General features: G+C 44.3%; 1 protein-coding gene across 1 annotated transcript in view; it reads left to right on the forward strand.

The window, feature by feature from the left end:
* The window catches only part of LOC147683664 (uncharacterized), a 28,779-nt gene extending 9,451 nt beyond the window's left edge, over nt 1–19,328 (forward strand). Inside the window, exon 4 of the mRNA XM_086942561.1 lies at nt 19,119–19,328. Within this exon, the coding sequence (XP_086798687.1) occupies nt 19,119–19,328 (210 nt within the window). The remainder of the gene's footprint in view (nt 1–19,118) is intronic.
* The last annotated feature ends 1,010 nt before the right edge of the window (nt 19,329–20,338 follow it).

Raw genomic sequence — 20,338 nt, forward strand, 5'->3', positions numbered from 1 at the left:
CAGCCCATTTTCTGGCATATTTTTTATTAATAGGAATATGATTTGAGAGGGCTGGCATAATTATCTCTTCGCCATGTGGGCACTCCCTGATAAATTCAGGTGGCCAATCTTGTTCAGCTAGAAGAATGTCACAACCCTTAGAAAGCTTCTCCCAAAATAGTGATTTTATTTTTCTAGGTATGTCCCCCTCCATCTGGAGTGTTACTTCATATAACTTGTGGGGTACACTAACCCTGGTGTCAGCAGTTTCAACTTGAATGCATTCATTCAAGTCCACTGTCTCCAGATGATCCATCAGGATCTTGCGAGCTATGGTGACTTCTGCTGCGCTGTCTAGCATTGTCTGAGCCCACTCCCCGTTCTTGAGTTGTGTCCTCAAGATCCTCGGCATGTCTGATCTTTACGCTTGCTACCTTCTTCTTGGTGGATTGAGTTTTCTTATTTTTTGGAACGTGCTGTTCTTCTTTGGACTTCACGCGTTCCTCTTTCTGTTCTGATCATCCACTTCTTTCGCATTTCTGCGAGGAAGTCTGAAAGGTACGAGAGGAACGTGTATCAGTATCTTGATATTTATCAGGTTTTCTCAAATGATCCATATTCCTAAGGTTATACCTCTTTTCAGAGGGCTCCCTTTGGGGAGACCTACCTCCCCGTTGGGGAGATCTCCCTTTGGATTGAGAATGTTTCTCTTTAGGAAGGGTCTGTTTAGTGTTTTCCCACTTCTTTTTAGGAGTAGTGAGATTATTTTTAATAAAAACCTTTTCAGGATTTTCAGTTAGTTGGGGTTTTAACGGTTTCCCACCCAAACTATCTCTACCTAGTTCTTCATATGATTTTTCAATAATTCTTGCAAGCTCATATGGTTGGTCTGTTATATCTGTTTCTTTTAGTTTTTGGCGGATTGCCACTGATGCTGCTTCACCTTTAATGTTGGCTAATAGTATAGCCGAGACCTGTTTGAAATCTTTTAGTAATTTCATACCAAGATTTAAAGCAGGTTCTGGTCCGTATTCATTTTGAATCTGTCTCAGAACGTCTGATATTACCGCCATAGACGGAACACCATGTTTTTTTGTGTAGATTGAAGCAAAGACTGTGCCCCAAGTGTCACAGTCCTCCACATGTGGTGCTATCCCTTTTGGTAAGCAGATTGTCAGAATTCTTTGTTTTTCATGAGGTGTACTATCAGGAAATACTGCCTCTATCTGCGTCATTTTTTGTGCTAACCAAAACAGAATTTGTTCCCTTTTGGCAGGCAATTTACCAATGACTGATTGTATAGTCTGTGGTGGGATTTTGTTTGTGTTCCCCTGGTGATGGGTGTGCTGTGGAATCCTTACAGTAGGTTGGACTGTTAAGGTCCGCATGACATATTGAACCAATTGTCTATGTATTTTAATTAACTGTTTCAGCTGAGCTAATAGTTCTCGACCTGTCATATTTTCTAAGTCAGAATGTGGTGTATAGCTGGCTAGTACCGGCCATGTGGCTCCTGGTCTACCTAGTGGACCAAGCCAGGTAATGTGATTTTGATGTTGTAGGGCGCCTTTAAACCAGTAAGTAAGTTAATGGAATTTCAATGTCCTCGTAAGGAACGTATTCCTCTGGAGGTTCCTCTACTTTGTAGTAGTGGAACTCGTGTGTTCCTTTATAAGCTGGAGGAAAGTGAATCCATGAATAGAATACCTCTGTTTGCCGATATTCATGTACCTCTATAACAAAGATTACTTTACCACCTCTCAATGATGCTCCATTATTTATGAGTTTGTAAGTTATAGTTTTCCTTAAATTTACCGGGATGATTTTAACATCCGGGTCATTCTGTTGGAGATTTCTGTCATCTAAAACTGCTTGTGCTGCTGCTGCAGCTAATTCTTCGTCAGTATTCATTATTTTGCTGACTGAAAAGTTTGCAGAACAAGTTTCAAGGAAACAAAGATTAGGTGCACAATATTTTGGAACACTGTATCCTTCAACGTTGAACAAATCAAAAACTAATACATAGGATTTTTCGTCCTACTCAGTTTTGGCGGATATTATCCTTTTACCCACTCCAGACGTCTATTGGAGTATTTTACGGGGAAAAAGGGGTCTGTGTGAACAGCACGACTGAGTTACTCTAGTATCTAGCGTTAAATTATCGCCTTACCAAACGTTGGGCGCCATGTAGTGTAGTTCCTATATTCCCAATAGGCTCTGCGCATTGGAATAACATATACTATAGTTTAGACGTAGGACTGAGGTCGACTAGGTCTCTATCGCATATATTAGACTTAATTGTGAGTGCCAGCTAGCTCAGAGGTCAGTAGAAACGTTCTTGAATTCACAAGAAGGGATTAGTTTCTGACAACCGCATAAACATGACAACTTTGTTTCCCACGAAAAATAAATCAATCTCTAGAGTTGCGGAAACAATAGATAGCTATTTTACTCAGTCAATCGTGCATGCTTCATTTCACCAGAGGTGCTGAGAAAATAGAGAGACGGGCGTTTTCAATAAAAAGTATTTATTGAACAGTCTTCTTTCTCAAGCATGAGAAATGTACTGCTACAATCGTAATGCCGGTTATAAAGTACAGGTCATATAACACGAAAAGTATTATAAAGTAGTACTGTAAAAGCATGATATGGTTTCTAAGCCATAAATTGCCTAAAACTTATAAAATACATACAGTGATAAAATAATGACTAAAAGTACTCAACTGGTGCTTTTAAAATACGCCTACCCCGGTGTACCTAACCTAAGTCTAGTACAAGGGAAAAAGTAAGTGAGGAGTAGCTTAAGTTTAGTATTTCTCTGCCAAGAATCTATCCAAGAATTCTCTACGGGTCTAATCAGCTCCGTACCTTTGCTTAGAATGAAGGAGGTCTTGCATCTCTCTCTCAGGACTCGATTTCCCAGCAACCCGAAAGGGTAGCCTGTAAACACTGGAGCTGGATTTCTCGGCAGGAGAAAAGACAGAGTCTCTCAGTGCGTCTGCTGGAGGGTCGGCTTCCTTCAGCACTTGCGGCTGCAGGGCGTCGGGCACGTAGATAGTCGATCTGATCCAAACCACCGTGTGTTTGTCTGGGCAAATGTAGGCATATTTATACTTGGAAGGTGCAGAGTTTGACGTATGATTGGACTTAATAACGTCATCAAAGACTCAGGGCCATATGTATCATTGAAATTCGCATTCGCAAAGGCGGAAATTCGCAGAATTTCTGCCTTCGCGAATGTGAATTAGCAAAAAGGTATGTATGTAGGAAAATATGTAGCAAAATAAGAAATCGCACAAAATGTGGATCCTTATTTTGCGATAATTAAAAATCTGCGATTTACCTGCGAATACCTAGATTTGCGATTTCTTACTTAGCGAAATTCGCAATTAAAAAATCACAAAACAAGAAATCGCAATGGTATGTATGAAAAAATCACAAATTGCGATTTGATGAAATTAGCAATTTAAAGAATCGCAAAAACCACCAAGTAGGAGCAGGTGGTAACCAGGTGCACCTATTTAACCCCTTCGCTGCGGATGACAAAGCCAGCTCGTCATGGGCGTTACCTGCGCTGCGCGGATGACGAGCTGGCTTTGTCACAAACCGCGCGATTTTTAAATTTCAGCGCACAGCGGGAAAACCCGTAGCGCGCATGCGGTTAAGCAGCAACAGAATGCAACAGACTTCTTTCCACAATGGTGGGGCTTTCCCTGAAAGCCAGGAGGATGCAACTGAGAGCTGCTGCCCAGAGGAGGAGACGCCAGGAGAGGATATTCCGTTTCCCCGTCACCATGGACCAGCTCACTGATGAGGATATCTTTACCCATTACAGACTGGATGAAGACAGTATCCATGATTTAATAGAAGAACTCAGACCCTACCTAGAACACCCCACATGCAGGACACAAGCCATCCCCACTCACATCCAGGTCCTTTGTTCACTACACCTGTTGGCCTCAGGTAGTTTTTAGGGGGTGATAGCCACAGCAGGAGGGGTTTCACAAAGTGCCCTTTCGCGCTTTTTCCATGCATTCCTTGACGCCATGGTACAGAGGATGCCACACCACATTTACCTTTCAAGAACCCCACAGGAACTGCATCAGACCAAACAGGATTTTTATCAAATGGCCCATTTTCCCCAAGTCATCGGGTGCATAGATGGGACGGACGTTGCAATATCCCCCCTTCCCACAATGAGTACGTGTTTAGGAATCATAAATCCTACCATTCCCTGAACATACAGGTGGTGTGTGATGCTAAACACATCATAACGGACATTGTCGCTAAGTACCCTGGCAGCATGCACGACTCCTACATCTTCCGCCACAGTGGGATACACCATAGGTTCCTAAATGGGGACTTTGGCGATGGCTATTTGCTAGGTAAATGCATTTGCACAGTATACACACTTGTCAAGGATTGCAAGTGCTGGACAGTGGCTAACCATATACCTTCCCTCCCTCAGGTGACAGTGCATATGCAGTACGTGACTTCATTCTGACGCCCTACCTCAATCCAGCAAATGCAGCAGAGCGGCGGTACAACAGGGCACACATTGCAACAAGAGGCACCATAGAGAGGACCTTTGGTATTCACAAAAGTGGAGGGGCATTGCAATACAGCCCAGAAACCTGCTGCAAAATAGTCGTCGCATGGGCAATCCTGCACAACATTGCAACCAGGAAAGGCACACCGGTGGAGGTCAGTGAATATGACACATCTGATGTGGAGTGCCCAGCTCAAGGACGCATGCCTGCCGGTGTAGCAGGTGCAGCTGCTGGCCGTCAGAGGTGGGATGAGATTACGTGCAACTATTTCTAGGTAAAAGAAATGACACAATGCAAATTTACAATTGACAGACTGTGTTTATTCCTTAACATCAGGAATGTAAAAGACACACAGGCTGAGTGGGAAACAATGTCCTTCATAATGTCCAGCACATGTTAATGCACAGTGCATGTATCCATTCATGGTCAAGTGTCCCTGCACTGTGGTTAGCTGCACCAATCCAGTGGTCCCATTGATGTGTCCTTACTAGCGACGGGGCGGGTGGAAGCTCCTGTCTGGGGATGCACATTGACTCCTTCACTCATTTCAGTCGCCCTACTGTTGCGTCCACTACGGCGCCTATCCATGGTTGGTGGGGGGTGGCGCTGCTCCTTACTGATAGGGCATCATCATCATTTGGAGTTAGGACTCCTGGCCCTGTGGTGCGGATTGCGCGCTGTTCATCTACAGCCGTAGAGATTTGGAGCAGGGCCCTTCCAACGTCCTGATTATTGTGCACAAACTCACGCTGCATGCTGATGCAGCGTCTAGCTAGTATGTTGTTGGAGGAGGCCAGGCGGTTCACAGCACGTGTATACAGGTCCAGGCGCTGCATCTCCCTACGCCTGGTGCACAGTCAGCCCTGAGTTTGCCACAGAGTGCCTCCATGGCACATGTTAAGCTCCTAAAGCCTGCCCTGACTTCCCTTTGGTGTAACTTGATGTTTTTGGCTTGCAGGCGCTGGACCTGCAACATATTCAGCTCAAGCCCGGCAAACACCGACCCATCCCCAGGATCTACAGTACTTGTTGCAGCACGGGACCTGCGCCTGTTTCGGACTTCTTGTATTGGCTCTGCACGGCGGTGCTGTTGTGTTTCAGGCTGTGTGTCATTGCTTTGCCCATCCCCATCAGTGTTCTGGCCCCCATCCTCCAAAGGGGTTAGAGGTCTCACAGCAATCCTCCGGCAGCGCTTGGGGGGGTTGACTGGACTAGCCCCGTCCTCACTTTCCTGCTCCTGCGCAGCTGCTGTTCTGGTAGGGGACTTGCCCTGTCTCCGACTGCCTGTTGCTTGTTTTGAATTAGATGCTGTGGACGTAAAGGCATACATTTAATTTCTGTTCTGACTTGCACTTGTAAATAAATAAATTTCACTTTTGCTAATTACACATTTCTTGTGTCTCCCTTTCCTGATGCACATATGCTTTTGGGGAATGGCTGGGTGTCAGTCTACCAATGTTATGTGCATGTGACTACATCTCCCATAATGCATTGCAGTGTGTGTTTGTATACCTGCACTGGATTACTACTTTCTTTCTGCCCAAGGGTCACTGCTGGGTGTGTGGGGGTAGTTGGGGAGGGGTAATGGGTGTGAAAGCATGCCTCTTACCTTGTCCTGCTCCTGGGGGGTCTGAGCTGTCCAGGTCAGCCACTCCTATGACGCTCTCTGGCAGTAGTGTTGCCTCCACAAATTCCGCCAATGGTGTTGATTCTGTGGCAGTGGAGGTCCCTGCACCAGTCTTCCTTGCTTGCTCCAACCTGGTAAGCATCTTTTCTTTGGAGCGCTGCTACATATCATACCATCGTTTGCGGTGGTCTTCCACACTCCTATGTGTCACCCCAACTGCATTCAACTTTTCCTTGATGTCTGCCCATATGCGCCTTTTTCTTGTTTCAGGAACCCTCAGTGACTTCTTCCCAAACAGCAGTTCATGGCTTGTTACCATTTGCTCTATGAGGACTTCAAGCTCTGCTTCAGAGAATTTTTGTTTTCTCCTCCTCTGGTGTTCCTGCTGCTGCTGCTGGGGGGTGCCCTGGCTGGGCATGTCTCCTGTGTCCTGCATGTTCACAAAGCACTGCAGTGTTCTGTCTCCAGCACTCCTTCACTCTCGCAATCAGTAACACAGGTGCAGCATGGATAGACTCACTTCCTGGTTGTGATGTCATCAAGCTGCACCTGAGTTTCTGATTTGCTGATTCGAAAATTCGCAATTTTGTGATTTGTTCCGTTAAGGAATCGCAAAACTACGATTTTTTAACGTAAAAAATCGCAATTGTGGGAATCGCACATAAAATAGCGATTTTTAGGTAATCACAATTTTTTTGCGATTGCCTTCTTACATACCACTTAGCGATTCTGAAATAGCAATTTCTTAAAAATCACTATTACAGATTCGCTAAGTGGTATCTTGATACATATGGCCCTCAGTTCTTCGAAAACTCCATGATGTCCTAGATAAATTAATATTCAAGCAAGGGGAAGTCCCTAGCTGCTGAAGGCGGGTTTCTCTAAGAAATCATTGTTGATTCTTGGAACTTAGTGGAAGTAGATATGCCGTATTTGGGCTGCATAGGCTCAGTCTAAATATGGTAATGATTTCTATGCCTATATAAGAATCCGGTAATTTATACCTATATAAGGGCATAATTCGGGAAAATTACACTAGGGTCCTAGATTCATTTACAACACACCGAGCAGTCCAAATGTAGCCAATGTTTAACGGCCTCCCGCACTGTCCATTCCGTTGCCACTCTCAACTGTGTGGCCCGATAATATAGTGTGAAGTCCGGTGGGGCTAGACCCCCCTTGCCTCTTGGCCGACGCAAGACTTGAAAAGGAAGGCAAGCTCCCCCCCCCCCGCCAGTTGAATTTGATAATTAGGGAGCATAAGTGTGGCAATAACCCCCAGTCAAGTTCAATGAGTAGGGTCTGAAATAAATATAAAAATGTTGGCAAGACAGACATTTTGATAACGTTAATTGACCCTAACCAGGAAATATAAAGGGGAGTCCATCTCTTAAAATCTTACTGTATCTGGTATTTGGCCTATTGCAGAGCCATCTGAGTCCTCAATCTATTCGCCTCAGCAGTGGGAAGAGTAAGGTTAAGTATAGAGGATTTAGACAAATTTACCATAAAGCCTGCCGCCTGTTCAAAATGTTTCAGCTCCCCTTGAACCGATCGGAGCGAGGAGACGGGGTCTGTTAGTGTAAGCAGAATGTCCCCTATGCAAGCTGGGTTTAGAGTAGGCACCAGCACCCTAGATCAGGTCTTTAGACTCAACATGTTGTTTTGGAAAGTTGTCAAACTGGGTGGTGGCGCCATCTATGCCGCTTTTGTGGACCTTAAATCGGCTTTCGATTTAGTACCAAGAGAGAAAATGTGGAAATCCCTTAGACTCATGGGTCTGCCTCCTGAATTTCTTGATTTAGTGGTTAGACTCCATGAAGAAAACTTCGTTAAAGTGAGATGGGGTAATCAAGGTCAGGTGACTGATAGTTTCCCAGTTACACGCGGTGTGCGACAGGGATGCGTGTTGGCACCCACCTTATTCCTTTTGTTTATAAATCAGGTTGTAAAATTCTTTTCTGATACCCCGACCGCTGCACCATCTTTGGGCGGGTTTAAATACCCGATGTTGATTTTTGCAGATGACACCCTGCTTCTCTCAAAAGCTCGTGGGGGATTGCAATTAGCCCTCAACAGGTTCGCTGAGTTTTGCAGGGTTAATGATCTGCAGATCAACACAGATAAAACAAAACTTATGTTTTTTAGTAACAAAAGCCCTATTAAAACCTCTATTACTTTGAATGGTACCCTGATTGAACAAGTGGATACAATGATGTACTTGGGTGTGACCCTGGACTACCGCTTTAGCTGGAAACCCCAGATCGAAGCTTTATATCTTAAGTTTGTCCGCCTCTTGGGCTGCTTATTACAGGAGCAAAAAAAGTCCCTGACCAAACGTATTGCCCCGGTGATACAAATTTACGAAGCGAAAATTAACACAGCCATACTATATGGCGCTGATGTGTGGGGGTATAAAGATTTGTCTCTCCTTGTTAAGGCACAAAATAAAATCCTGCGTAATTTGGTGGGTCTTCCTCAATCTACACCCACAAAACCACTGCTGTTAGATTTGGGTTGCAAACCCTTCAATGACTTGGCTCGATTCCATCTGGTGGCCCTATGGCGACGGCTCTGGACTACTCCAGAGCTTAGCCTATTTGCCAAGGAACTGGATGAAGTTAGGTCATTGCGGGGGGGTTCCCAAATCCCCTGGCTAAGGGAAGTAACATCTGTGCTGGACGAGATGGGTCTCAACTTCCTCTGGACTAACCCGGGGGATTCCCTTTTTCCCTCTAAGCAGGATTTTAAGGACTTATACTGGGCCACAGTAAAACATCAAGCAGTGGCCCAGTCGGATGCTTCTAACCTAACTGGGCATTTTGTGGTACATAAACTAACCCCTTCTCTAGAATCTTACTGGGATGTGATCACTAAAACCCTCGACCGGAAATTATACCACCAGTTCCGTGTCGGATCACTCCCAGTCAATTCCTTTGCCGGGAAATGGTCTGCGAACACAAATTATACCTGTCCTTGGTGCCCTAATCACCCGGAAAGCATGGGTCACTTTTTCTTTGCATGCCCAGCCTACCGTGTACCGCGGTTAAAATGGCTTAAACCCATATGTAATAATCTTGAAATCAAAGGGTTCTTAGAAGCCATGAGGATATTTCGCACTAACACATCCGAGATAGTGGTAGTTAGTGTGGCAAAGTATCTAGGCTGGGCCTGGATTATTCGAACTAGGAACCCCAATGTCTCTTAATGCCGCTTTTTACTCATTTTATAAAGTCGATTGTTATTACAACTAGTAGTCTTTATTAAATTGTCTAATTAACTGTTTAATATCTTTTTAAATGATGAAAATTTTTAGATGATGATCGTTAATATGGTTTTATAAAATACTGATGTCTTTTTTTTATATGTACCGTCTTTTATGAATTGATATTCGAAATAAAGACTTTTGAACTGAACTGAACTGTAATTGTAATTGTAATTGTAAAAATATTTATTAAGCGCGGTTGCTGCCCGTAGGCGTCGAAGCGCTGAGTTGAAGCAGAGAGGTGACGGAAGAGGAGCTAAGGTACATAGGATTTGGCAAACAGCAGTGTCTTTACGTTTTTACGGAATGAGAGGAGGTCTGGGTTGGACCGGAGTGAGAGGGGGAGAGCATTCCAGAGCCTGGCGGTATTCAAAGAGAACAGCCTACCCCCAGACCTGGCTCGCTTCACTCTGGGAACAACGGCAAGGAACGCCTCCGTCGACCGAAGGTTCCTATTAGGGTGGTAGGGGATGACAAGGTCGTTGTTAATGGCTGGGCCCGTTTTCCAGAAGGCGCGGTGCGCCAAGCACAGCGCCTTGAAGGCCACTCTCTGCCTCACTGGCAACCAGTGGAGACTTTTTAGAGCAGGTCTGGCTGACTGGGTGCGCAGAGTTTTCAGCAGGGTACGTGCTGCACAGTTTTGTACCACCTGCAGTTTCCGGAGGGTCATCTCAGGTGCCCCCACGTATAGGGCATTGTTCGAGTCCAGGCGGGACTGGATGAGACCTTGTACCGCCACCTTTTTGGCCTCTAGGGGAAGTAGCGGGAGAACCTTCCTCAAGATTCTAAGTAGGCCAAAGCATGTGGCGGACAGTTTAGTGGCCTGGGTGGAGAAGGAGAGTTTGTTGTCCAGCCACACTCCCAGGCTCTTAACACTCTCCTTAGGGGTAGGGGGGGGCCCAGTGCACAGGGCCACAAGGAGGTAAGCAGACTGTCATCAGCGAATAGCGATGCCTTGTGTTCTATACCGCTGAAATGAATGCCCCTAATCTCGCCATTGGTCTGGAATTTCACTGCACCGGGTTCAATACTGAGAGCGAATAAGAGGGGTGAAAGGGGACACCCCTTCTGGGTGCCCCTGCTTAGAGCATAGGGGAGCAAAGGATAGCCATTGACTGTAACCTGAGAGTTTGGGAGGTGGTAGTTAGCCTTGACCATGTTAAGAAAGGCATCTTTCGAATTTCCACATAGTTAAAAAAAGGAAAAACCAGTCCATCCTGTGGAAGGCCTTTTCCGCGTCCAGGCCCATCAGGATGGCTGGAATCTTGAATTTAGACACTTTCCCGATCAAATGAATGGTCCGCCTGATATTATTGTGCATTTGCCTTCCTTTTAGAAAGCCAGACTGGTCGGGATGGACCAGATCTGGCATCAACATTTTCTAATCTAGCCGCTAAGATCGCAGAATAGAGCTTTGCATCAAGATTGAGAAGTGCTATGGGTCTATATGAGCCACAAAGTTGGGGGTCCTTCGCGGGCTTAGGAATTACCGGGATCACAGCCTCAGCCATTGGAACAGATATCAGAGCGTCCTTCGCTATCGCCTGAAATAGGGTGGTGAGGTGAGGGATGAGTTCAGATGCATAACTTTTAAAAACTTGTGCTGTGAGGCCATCAGGTCCTGGGGCTTTTTGCAACTTAAGCCTTGAGATAGCTTTTCGCACCTCCCCTGGGGTGATAGGGACGTCCAAGGATGTGGTGGTGGCAGGAGGGACCTGGGGGAGCGCCATGGAGTCAAGAAATGTCCGTTTCAGGGCCGTATCGGGGGTGGTGCCTTGGTAGAGCTTCCTGAAAAAATCGCCAAAAACGTTGGCTTTTGTGGGATCATCGTGGGTGAGGCGGCCCTGTTGGTCTAGAATGTCCCCGATAAATTGCACCCTGAGCTGCTGTGCCAAATGATGGCCCACTTTGTCGACGTGGGCAATGATGTCTGTCGCAACTTCAGAAGAGTGTATTCCGCCCGATTAGTGTATATGGAGCGTAGTTTTCCCCTGAGTGTGGTAAGTTGTCGCTGCAGTGCACGGGTGGGTGTAGGTTTGTTTGCCTGTTCCACTGTCTCTAGCTCCCGTTCAAGAGCAGTGCGTTCCTCCGCCCTTTGCTTGTTTAATGTTGCGTTGAGCTGAATGCATTTACCCGGCAGCACTGCCTTGAAAGTGTCCCAGTTATTCTCCAGGGAGGTGTCTTGCGGATTCTTAAGTGCAAAGAAGTCAGTGATGGCAACCCTTTGCTCCTCCCGCAGTACCTTGGCCCGTGGGGGCGCCATTGGGAAATACCACCTAGACCGTCTGCATTTTCTGCTTAAGCCCTTTAGAAAAGGTGCCGGTAGGCATTTGTTTTGAGTGGGAGCAGTCCAGAACTCTGTGCCAAGTCAGATTAAAGTCACCCAATAGTACTACGGACCCTTCAGCGAATCCGCCCAACAAATCTAGAGCCGTAGAGAGGAAAGAGGACTGACCCGAGTTGAGTGCATAAAGAGAAATGAACGTGCAGAGTGTGCCTCTCAGCCTCCCCTTAACTATTATGAGTCTCCCTTCCAGGTCTGATTTAGTGGCCTTAAGTTGAAATTTAGTTGTGCTACGAAAAAGCAGCGCCACTCCATTATGTTTGGTGCTGGCCGAATAGTCAAATATTAAAGGGTACAATTTGTGCCGGAGCCTAGTATCTTCAAATTATTTAAGGTGAGTCTCTTGGAGGGCGACCAGATCAAAGTTGCGGTCCATGAGGTACTTTCACATTTTCTGGCGCTTCTGGGGGGAGTTCAGCCCCTTAACGTTCCAAGATGCAACTGATACATCACCGTAATAGACCCCACACCCTCCCCATGTGGGCCACCTCTCTCCAAAGTGAGTGGATATAGCTTTCCCCAACAGAGTGAGACCGACCCTGCCAGCAAGCATAGGGAACAAATCTCCTCCCCGAACAGTGCTGTTGAAGTCCAAGAAGACCAAAAATCAAGCCATGAACCCCCTAGAACACCATCGGGTCCCCCTCCCCAACCAGCAAAAAAAATCCCCAACAACCCTGCAAACTGGGAGTCAAGGGACCAATGGGTCTGTGGCTCAATATTCTTCCAAAGAATAAGAAGAATAGTGGGTATCATGGGCAAGGCCCATACCCCTCGGTTGCCTGTCAATAATGGCTAGAGAGCAAAACCATAGAAAGGAAAATAAAAACCTCAGTGTCCATAATAGTCAAATGCAGTGTCAGGGTACGCCAGTGTACTGATCCTGTGTAATGGGTTCTCTTCTTCGCTGCGCAATATCCTCTCTGGAAAGAAGTATGAGGTCGGGAGCCCCGGAGACCAGGGCAGTCATGGTGGCCCTTTGTCTGTGGAAGTACCGTTCGGAGATCTTCGGGCTTTAGTTATCATATGCCAGAGTTTTGTGCTCCTCCTGGGTGGACCCATCTCTGCAGAAGAGCTTGATGTAGCAGCCTTGTCCGGGAGTGGGAGACCCAGGATGTGCAGGCCATCGGAGAGGTCCACCACTAGATGCGACTTGTTGCGATGTTCGAATGAGAGGCCAAAGGGGAAAGTCCAGCGTTAGCGGACATCTTCGTCCCGTAGCTTGGAGGTGACTGGACGTAGCGCCTGACGTCGTGTCAGAGTGGAGGGAGCGAGTTCCTGATAGAGGGAACATTTAAAGCCTTGAAAGGACACTTCCTTCTTTTTCCTTGCCGCGGTCAGTATGGCCTCCTTTGTTGTGAAAGAGTGAAATTTGGCCAAGACGTCGCAGGGGCTTCTAGTTCTCTGGTCTGCAGGGTACCCACACGGTGGTTCCGGTCCAGTTTAAGCTTCAATTGTTGAGGGGCCATGAGCTCTGCAAACAGGCCCGTCACAAACGCCTCCAGGTCCGGTCCCTCTTCCCCCTCCTCCAAGTCCCGAATCCGTACATTCCAGGTCCTCTGCTTTCAATGTGGTCTGCTGAAGCTGGGCCTGGAAGGTGTGTTGGGAGTCCTGCATCTTGAAGACCTAGGCATTAAGGTCTTGGGCCTGCTCCTCCGCCTCCAGCACCCTGGTGCCAATGGCGTCCACATCATGGTGTAGAGTCGATATTTGTTCCGTGAGTCCGGCTTTTAATTATTCCATGGAGGCCCGTAGATCTTGTTTGATTTTTTGGCCTAATTCCGCCTTGAAGTCCTGTAGGGTAGCTACCAGGTCCTATCTTGTAAGGGACAGGTTCTGCAGGTGGGCTGTCTCTGCTGGAGGAAGAGCCTTATCTGTTGTGGTAAAGTAGTGAGAAACCTTGTTTGCGATTTTCTTAGGAGGCATAAGGACAAGGCCCAGCACAGCGAGTGATCCAACAGTGCAGGTTCAGGTCAGTTCTAGTTTCCAGACGTTAAACAGTGAGTAGCGAGCGTGCGAATACCCCAGAGGTTGATGGCAAACTTCTGCTGAGTTCAGGATCAGGGCGCCATGTCGGTGTCAGGCAGAGCGAGGCATGCCCTGAAGGAGAAACAGCAGCCCTCAGGTTATCCAGAAAACAAAAAGACACTCCATCCAGAGGGGACAGCTAGTGTCTCGCTGGGGCAATCTACCCAGTCCCTGAACAAGATGTAAGGCTCAGCTCGGTAATTCCCACCATTCCACCTCCATCTTAGAGTCAGGCGGCAAGAATGTAGGTCTCCTTCCCCCAGACCCCCGTGCACGCAGAAATGGGGAAAAAGACTCACCTGACCCAGGCAATCTAGGGAGGCTACTCACACACCGATCGCCAATACCTCATCATGGGGTCCTTTTCTTCACAGCAGCACAGGGGCACCAAGCAGCTGCCGATCAGCTCTCCGCCGTGACCACAAGACCAGCAGGATTGCGGGCGCAGTAAGTGGCACCGGGGACTCCTCCACAGGGTAGCAGTGCCAGAGGGATCATATGCCATTCACGATGGGCTTGACTTCACCGGCTCCGATGAGGCAGAAAGGCCTGCAGGGTATCCGGGTCGTGCCGCCCGCCATTTTAAGTGTGGCCTCGGAACTCTGTTGCAGCGCGAGCGGTGTCAATAACTTGGCTATGCGCTGTCACTTCCGCATGATTCAAACTTCTGGCGATTACCTGGACACAGTGGAATGTGAGCGTATAAAGTGAAGCTCTCTACATGCTGTAAAAGGGCATGATGCATGAGGCAGGGTCTGGAGCTGAAGCAGCTCACGTAGGCTCAGCCATCTTACTTGGCCACGCCCCCGGCACTCAAGTTTTAAGTTTATTTAATTTTGATATAGGACTTTGAAGAAGGCCAACACAATTATACAACATTAACCACATTACCATATAAAATATTACAACCAATACATATAAACCCTCCAATGATTTGGGCTAAAACATTAAGAAGAAGTATGTAGACTCACTCATAGTAGCTCCTTATAACATCCAAAACTTGTAACAAAGCTCTGTGGTGCTAGCACGGAAAATATCATTCACAATGTACATTTACAACGTAGTCTAAACCATGCTATAGTCTTTTCCATGGAGACTTTAACAACTAGTAGGGCCTCATTACGATGTCTGTTGGATTGCAACTATCAGGGCGGCAGTTGTAGTCTGACCGACATCTGCTGGTATGGTCCGACTGACTCAATTTGATAAGCGGCGGTCCAAGTCAGGGGGCGGAAATATCGACCAATGTTTCAGACAGGTTCAAAGAGCCGTCTGACAATCAGTTAGAATGTAAAACCTTACAATGGGGCAGTGCCTGCTCAGGCACCACCATAGGGATTACTCTGTCCTTTTCAGACAGCCTTTCTATGGCAGTTCGGCCTCCATAGCAAGGTTGTCAGAAATAGACTTTGGGGCCCCTAGCAGGGCCCCCTTCCTACTGCAGCCTCTGCTATGGGCCTGGGTGGCACCTGTGGTGCCCCTGCAAACATCCCTGCAAGGTGTCCCAAGCACCACATGGTGCCTGGAATACAGTGCATGAATATTTTTAAACATACCCTTTACCATTACGTCTTGTGCTGCAGCCCTTTTCAGACCGCAAGCACATGCCACAATGGTAAAGGTTTTTTTTCCAACCGCCATGCTGATGGTCGCATCATAATACTGTGGGTGAGACCTCTGAATCCTTGTTGGTCAGTACCATTCCGGCTACAATGTTGGTCTTCTGCTAGTCCAACGGGCATCATAATCAGCCTCTAGGTCTTTAATACTTGTGTCGCTACCATGCATTACTTTGCAACTATTTTTGGAGTTAGATATTTAGCATGCATGCAAGTGTCACTACTATGCATTTTTTCACCACTAGTGTTATGACTCCTAAATTGTTTTACAACGATTGTCGTTACCACACATTTTTCTTTTTTTTTTAGAGTTTTATATAGCGCAAACTAGACTCGAAGATATCAGGTATCAGAGCGCTTTACATAAGCACCAGTTTAGTTACAGATGGACAGATTCCTTTTTTGTTGTTGTTACTGGTAGTGTGATTAGTACTTATACGTTTTATCACTAGTGTCATTACCACAAAAAAAGTAAGAATTTGAGTAAGTTTATAAGTGAGTATAAGTTATTGGTATTTGGTACATATTATTTCATCATTATTTTTTACATTTTATATTTTTAAAGATATGTTTTAGGTAAGGGATATATGGGTATTGGGTAAGGAAGTGTATTCATTTTAATACTTTTGTATTAATAGATATGAATTTAATTGTTTTAAATTAATGAAAATTACAATTTTTTAAATATCTAATACAAATGCAAAATTAGTATTTAAAGGCAGGATGCTAGTGGTATAGGAGTATTGGGTGAGAAAGTGTATTAATACATAGGTGTTATGCTTTAGTATTCATCTTTATGAATTGTAACTATTAAATTAATGATAACTTTAATCACTAACATATTTAATAATATGTCAAACTAGTTTTCAGGGATGGGATGCAATGGATATAGGGGTATTGGGTGGAAAAATGAATTAATACTTAGTTATTAATTGCAATGCTGTAGTATTGTTTTTTATTATTTGTTATTGATATAAATAATTTTAAAGTGAAAAATATTTTATAAAATTATAAAAAATAATCTAGGGACGGGATGCAATGAATATAGGGGTTTAGGGTTGGGAATTGTATTAATACTCAGTTAGTAACTTTAATACATTAGTACTAATATGTAATGTTTTGAATTTAGTAAAAATAATATTGATATTAAAACGTATCTTTTTTATTAAATCACAAAATAGCATTTAGCGATTAAATGTAAGCAAAATAGTGGTATTCGTTGAGGTGGTGTATTAATACGTAAGCATGAATTGTAATAGTTGAATATTAATAATTAAGAGGAATTTATTTAAGTGAAAATATTGATGTTAGTTAAAAAAATTATTATACACAAACATATATTACTGAATTCCTAAAATAATATTTATTAATTTACTAAAATGTATTAGACTCACAATTAATATATTTCTAATAATTGACTTGCAGGTGATGGTTTTCCATTTGAAACCAAGATTTTCAGGTTTAAATTTTTTTTCCCGTGGAGGTTAATTTGTACATGTATATGGATTATTTTATAACTGTTGGCTCTTAGAGACATGTTGTTCAAAATGTCACCAAGATTTGAAGAAAGATGATAGCTACAGGTAGGAATTCACATTTTTGATAGTCAGAATCCATCATCAATGAAAATTGTTGAATTTGACCCAATAGTCTCTCAGATTTGTCTTTACTCTTTTTGGAAGTACGTGGGTTCAGGTTACCTAACAGTGATTGTGCAAGTCTCATTTCTTGGGAAATGTATTCCTTCTTCAAACTTTCCCAAAAATTATATAGGTTTGGGTGAAGTTTGCAAATTGATTTACTAAAGGAATTGTGCCATCCTTCAATGACATTGTTGTTTTTTGCACCTCCCTCTAAGCAGGTCATGTAACAGTTGCACCATTCAACAGGAAATCTTGGTCTCCTCCTATGACTCTACCTGCTTAGATGGCCATTCGATATATCTGCAAAATAATTTAGTACTGGTGCCAATTTATCTTCATTTTGTGTAAAATATTGTAATTCAGAAATTGCTGTGTTGGGCTTGTCTACACTGTCAGGGGGTACAAAGCATTAGGCAGGTCGTTATTAAAAAAAATCATAATGAAGTTTACTGTTTGATAAGTAATCCTCTACTAAGGATGATTTTGAATTTTAGGCCAATATGCCTGAGAAAAGTAAAAAAAAAAAGGATCCTTGAGTCTGGGTAATCAGGTATACTTTTGTAATTCTATATATCATTGAAAATTCAAAGTTTATAATTACTCATATAGGACTTTTATTCGTTGTTTGGGATTTTATAACTGTTACTAATCCAGTGTATTTTGAGGATTGCTTATCAGGAGTAAAATGTATACTAAAGGGATAGTCGTCCTATTTATGTTATCATGAATAGTGTAAATTTGGGTGCATGGATGTGGTGTTGATTTAAAAGGTCGATCCATCAACTAAATTTGACTATTTTCAAGTGTTAAAAGCTTATGGTTTGGAGAGCGCGTGGCGCGGCAGACAAAATGGCCGCCCCTACCTGAGCTCCACGATTTCGGCGGCGCTATTAGGAGAAGGACTCTCTAATTACTGGCGTTTTGGGTGCACTTTCGGCGGATTCTATCGTCGGAGATGGTTCCCCTCATCTTGGTATGTTTTTTGGGGGCTCCAAACGCATTTTCTTATATAAATATCGGTGAAAATGCTCCCCACTCGAAAACGGCCGCCATTTTGTTTTTTTCACCCTTTTTTTCTTAAAAACAATGATTGTTTTTCTTCTGCTCCTGCTTCTGGCCCTCCGGTTCTCTTTCCATTTTTGCCTTTTTGCTGCAAATGTTGGCTACCTCTCAAAATTGACTGGTTTAAGTAGCCTCTTGGAGCTGTTTTTCCCTCAGCATTATTCCTGAAGTGCATCACTAGAGCAGGTGACTTATCCTTTTGTTCTATAATACAACGCTACCTGTTTATTGAAGCCTGTTGTATTGCTGCAAGCTTATTTCTCTTTGCGTGCCTCCCACCTGTCTATTGCTGCCTTTTTGGTCAGTTCACCACCTCTGTGCCTTGGGGGTGTCTTCTTCCATCTACATCCACGCTGCCCCTCTCAGCTTTGGTCAACATGGAGCACGCACATAATTCCAAAGCCTCCAACGCAGCTTCTTCTACACGCAAAGACTCTGCTTCTTCTGGCAAGCGTCTCAAAAAGGATCCCCCCTCACCCTCCAAGTCTCCTCTTCCTGTCACCTTAGAGAATATTATGGAGGAGCTACGTCTTATCCGCCCTTTCATTGCTGATACCACCACTACCTTACAGAGACTAGACAAAAAGTGGTCCAACTTGGATAAGAGGGTGTCAGACGTTGAACAAGGGATCAGTGATGCTCAAGATGAGGTCGCCAATCTTACGAAGGAAGTCGCTATTCTCAAGAAGACTTCTGAGGATTTAGAAAATCGCAATAGGCGCAATAACCTACGTATTTATGGTATTCCGGAGAATTCGGAGGGGTCAGACATCATCCAATTTTTAAAGGCACAAGTCTTACCCATTACTGGCCTTCCTAAGCACCTAGATGTGAATATTCAAAGGGCGCACCATCTTGGACCAAAGAACTCTTCTGCATCTTCCAAACCCAGAGGCATTATTGCTTATTTCCTTCTCTACTTTGATCTAATGACTATTCTCCACTCTGCTAAAAAGCACAAACAGTTAATTTGGTCTGGCCACAAAATTTTTCTCACTCAGGATGTTTCTAAGCTGACTGCTGCACGACGCAAGGAGTTTCTGGACTTACGTCCTACATTACGATCCATGAATGCCAGCTACGGCCTCATTCACCCTTGCTTTTTCAAAGTGACTTATAAACAAAGATCTTTCAGCTTCGACGATCCAGCGGACCTTCGGAAGTTTATCAACACGCATAAAGAAGACTCCATGGATCACAGCAGTTCTTAATGTTTCTGTGTATTTACTTGCTGTTTTATAACTTTATGTTTTATGGTTCCTCATGGTAATATGTTCTTGTTTTTCTCATCATGTTTCTTTTAGGTCTCCCTTTCTATGTTCTGGCTGTATCATCCCTTCATTGTGCTGTTCCGTTGTCTATTTTTGCATCCTAGTACGCTGCTTTCCTTCCCCAATTGTTTGGTAAGTCTCCTTCATTTGTTTTATATTGTTGTGTTTGGTCTCATGATCCTATTGCACTGTTCTCCTTTCCTCTCCTATAACTAATGTTTTTGAGATCATTCATTTGACGTTTTCTTTTTTTGCGTGGCTGTTTGTCCTTTGCGGCTCCCGCTCTCACTCTATTGTTCTTCATGCTTTTGATCTGTATGGCTGAAGCCCCTTGGCTTTTTGCCATTTTCTTTCTTTTACTTTATCCCAAGGGAGTTTTGGTCTCCCGTTCCTCTCTTTTCTCACCTATCGCTCTCCCACCTCTCTCTTTTTCCTTTCACTCTCTTTCTTACTCTTTTCTTCTCCGTATGGCATCCGTTACTCATTTCTGCTCTCTTCTTTTCATTATCCCTTGGCTTTTAATTTTAGACTTAGCTTCATCCTTTCCATTTACTCTATTTCTCACCTACTCTTTATTTTTATTTGTGGTAATTATGCTTTCCATTTCTTCACGATCGTTGCTCTTTTTGAAATTATCTCTCTTTTCTCTCCTGAGCTTTACTTCCATGGTTGCAGTGTATTTTTTTTCCTTCCCTATTTTTTCTCAATTTTTTATGTTTACTTTTCTCTCTAATCTTTAAATGACTGGTCTTCGAGTAATATCTTGGAATGTTAAGGGTCTCCGCAACCCAGTGAAAAAGCAAAGAGTTTTATCTCACTTAGCAAGATTGAAATGTCAGGCTGCTATGTTGCAGGAAACGCACCACTCCCAAAAAGACCTATCCTCTTTACGCAAGCAGTGGGTGGGAGAAATTTTCTGTTCACCTTCAGTCAACAATAAGAATGGTGTT

The sequence above is a fragment of the Lissotriton vulgaris genome, chromosome 11, assembly GCF_964263255.1.
Source record: "Lissotriton vulgaris chromosome 11, aLisVul1.2, whole genome shotgun sequence".
Classification (NCBI taxonomy): Eukaryota; Metazoa; Chordata; class Amphibia; order Caudata; family Salamandridae; genus Lissotriton; species Lissotriton vulgaris.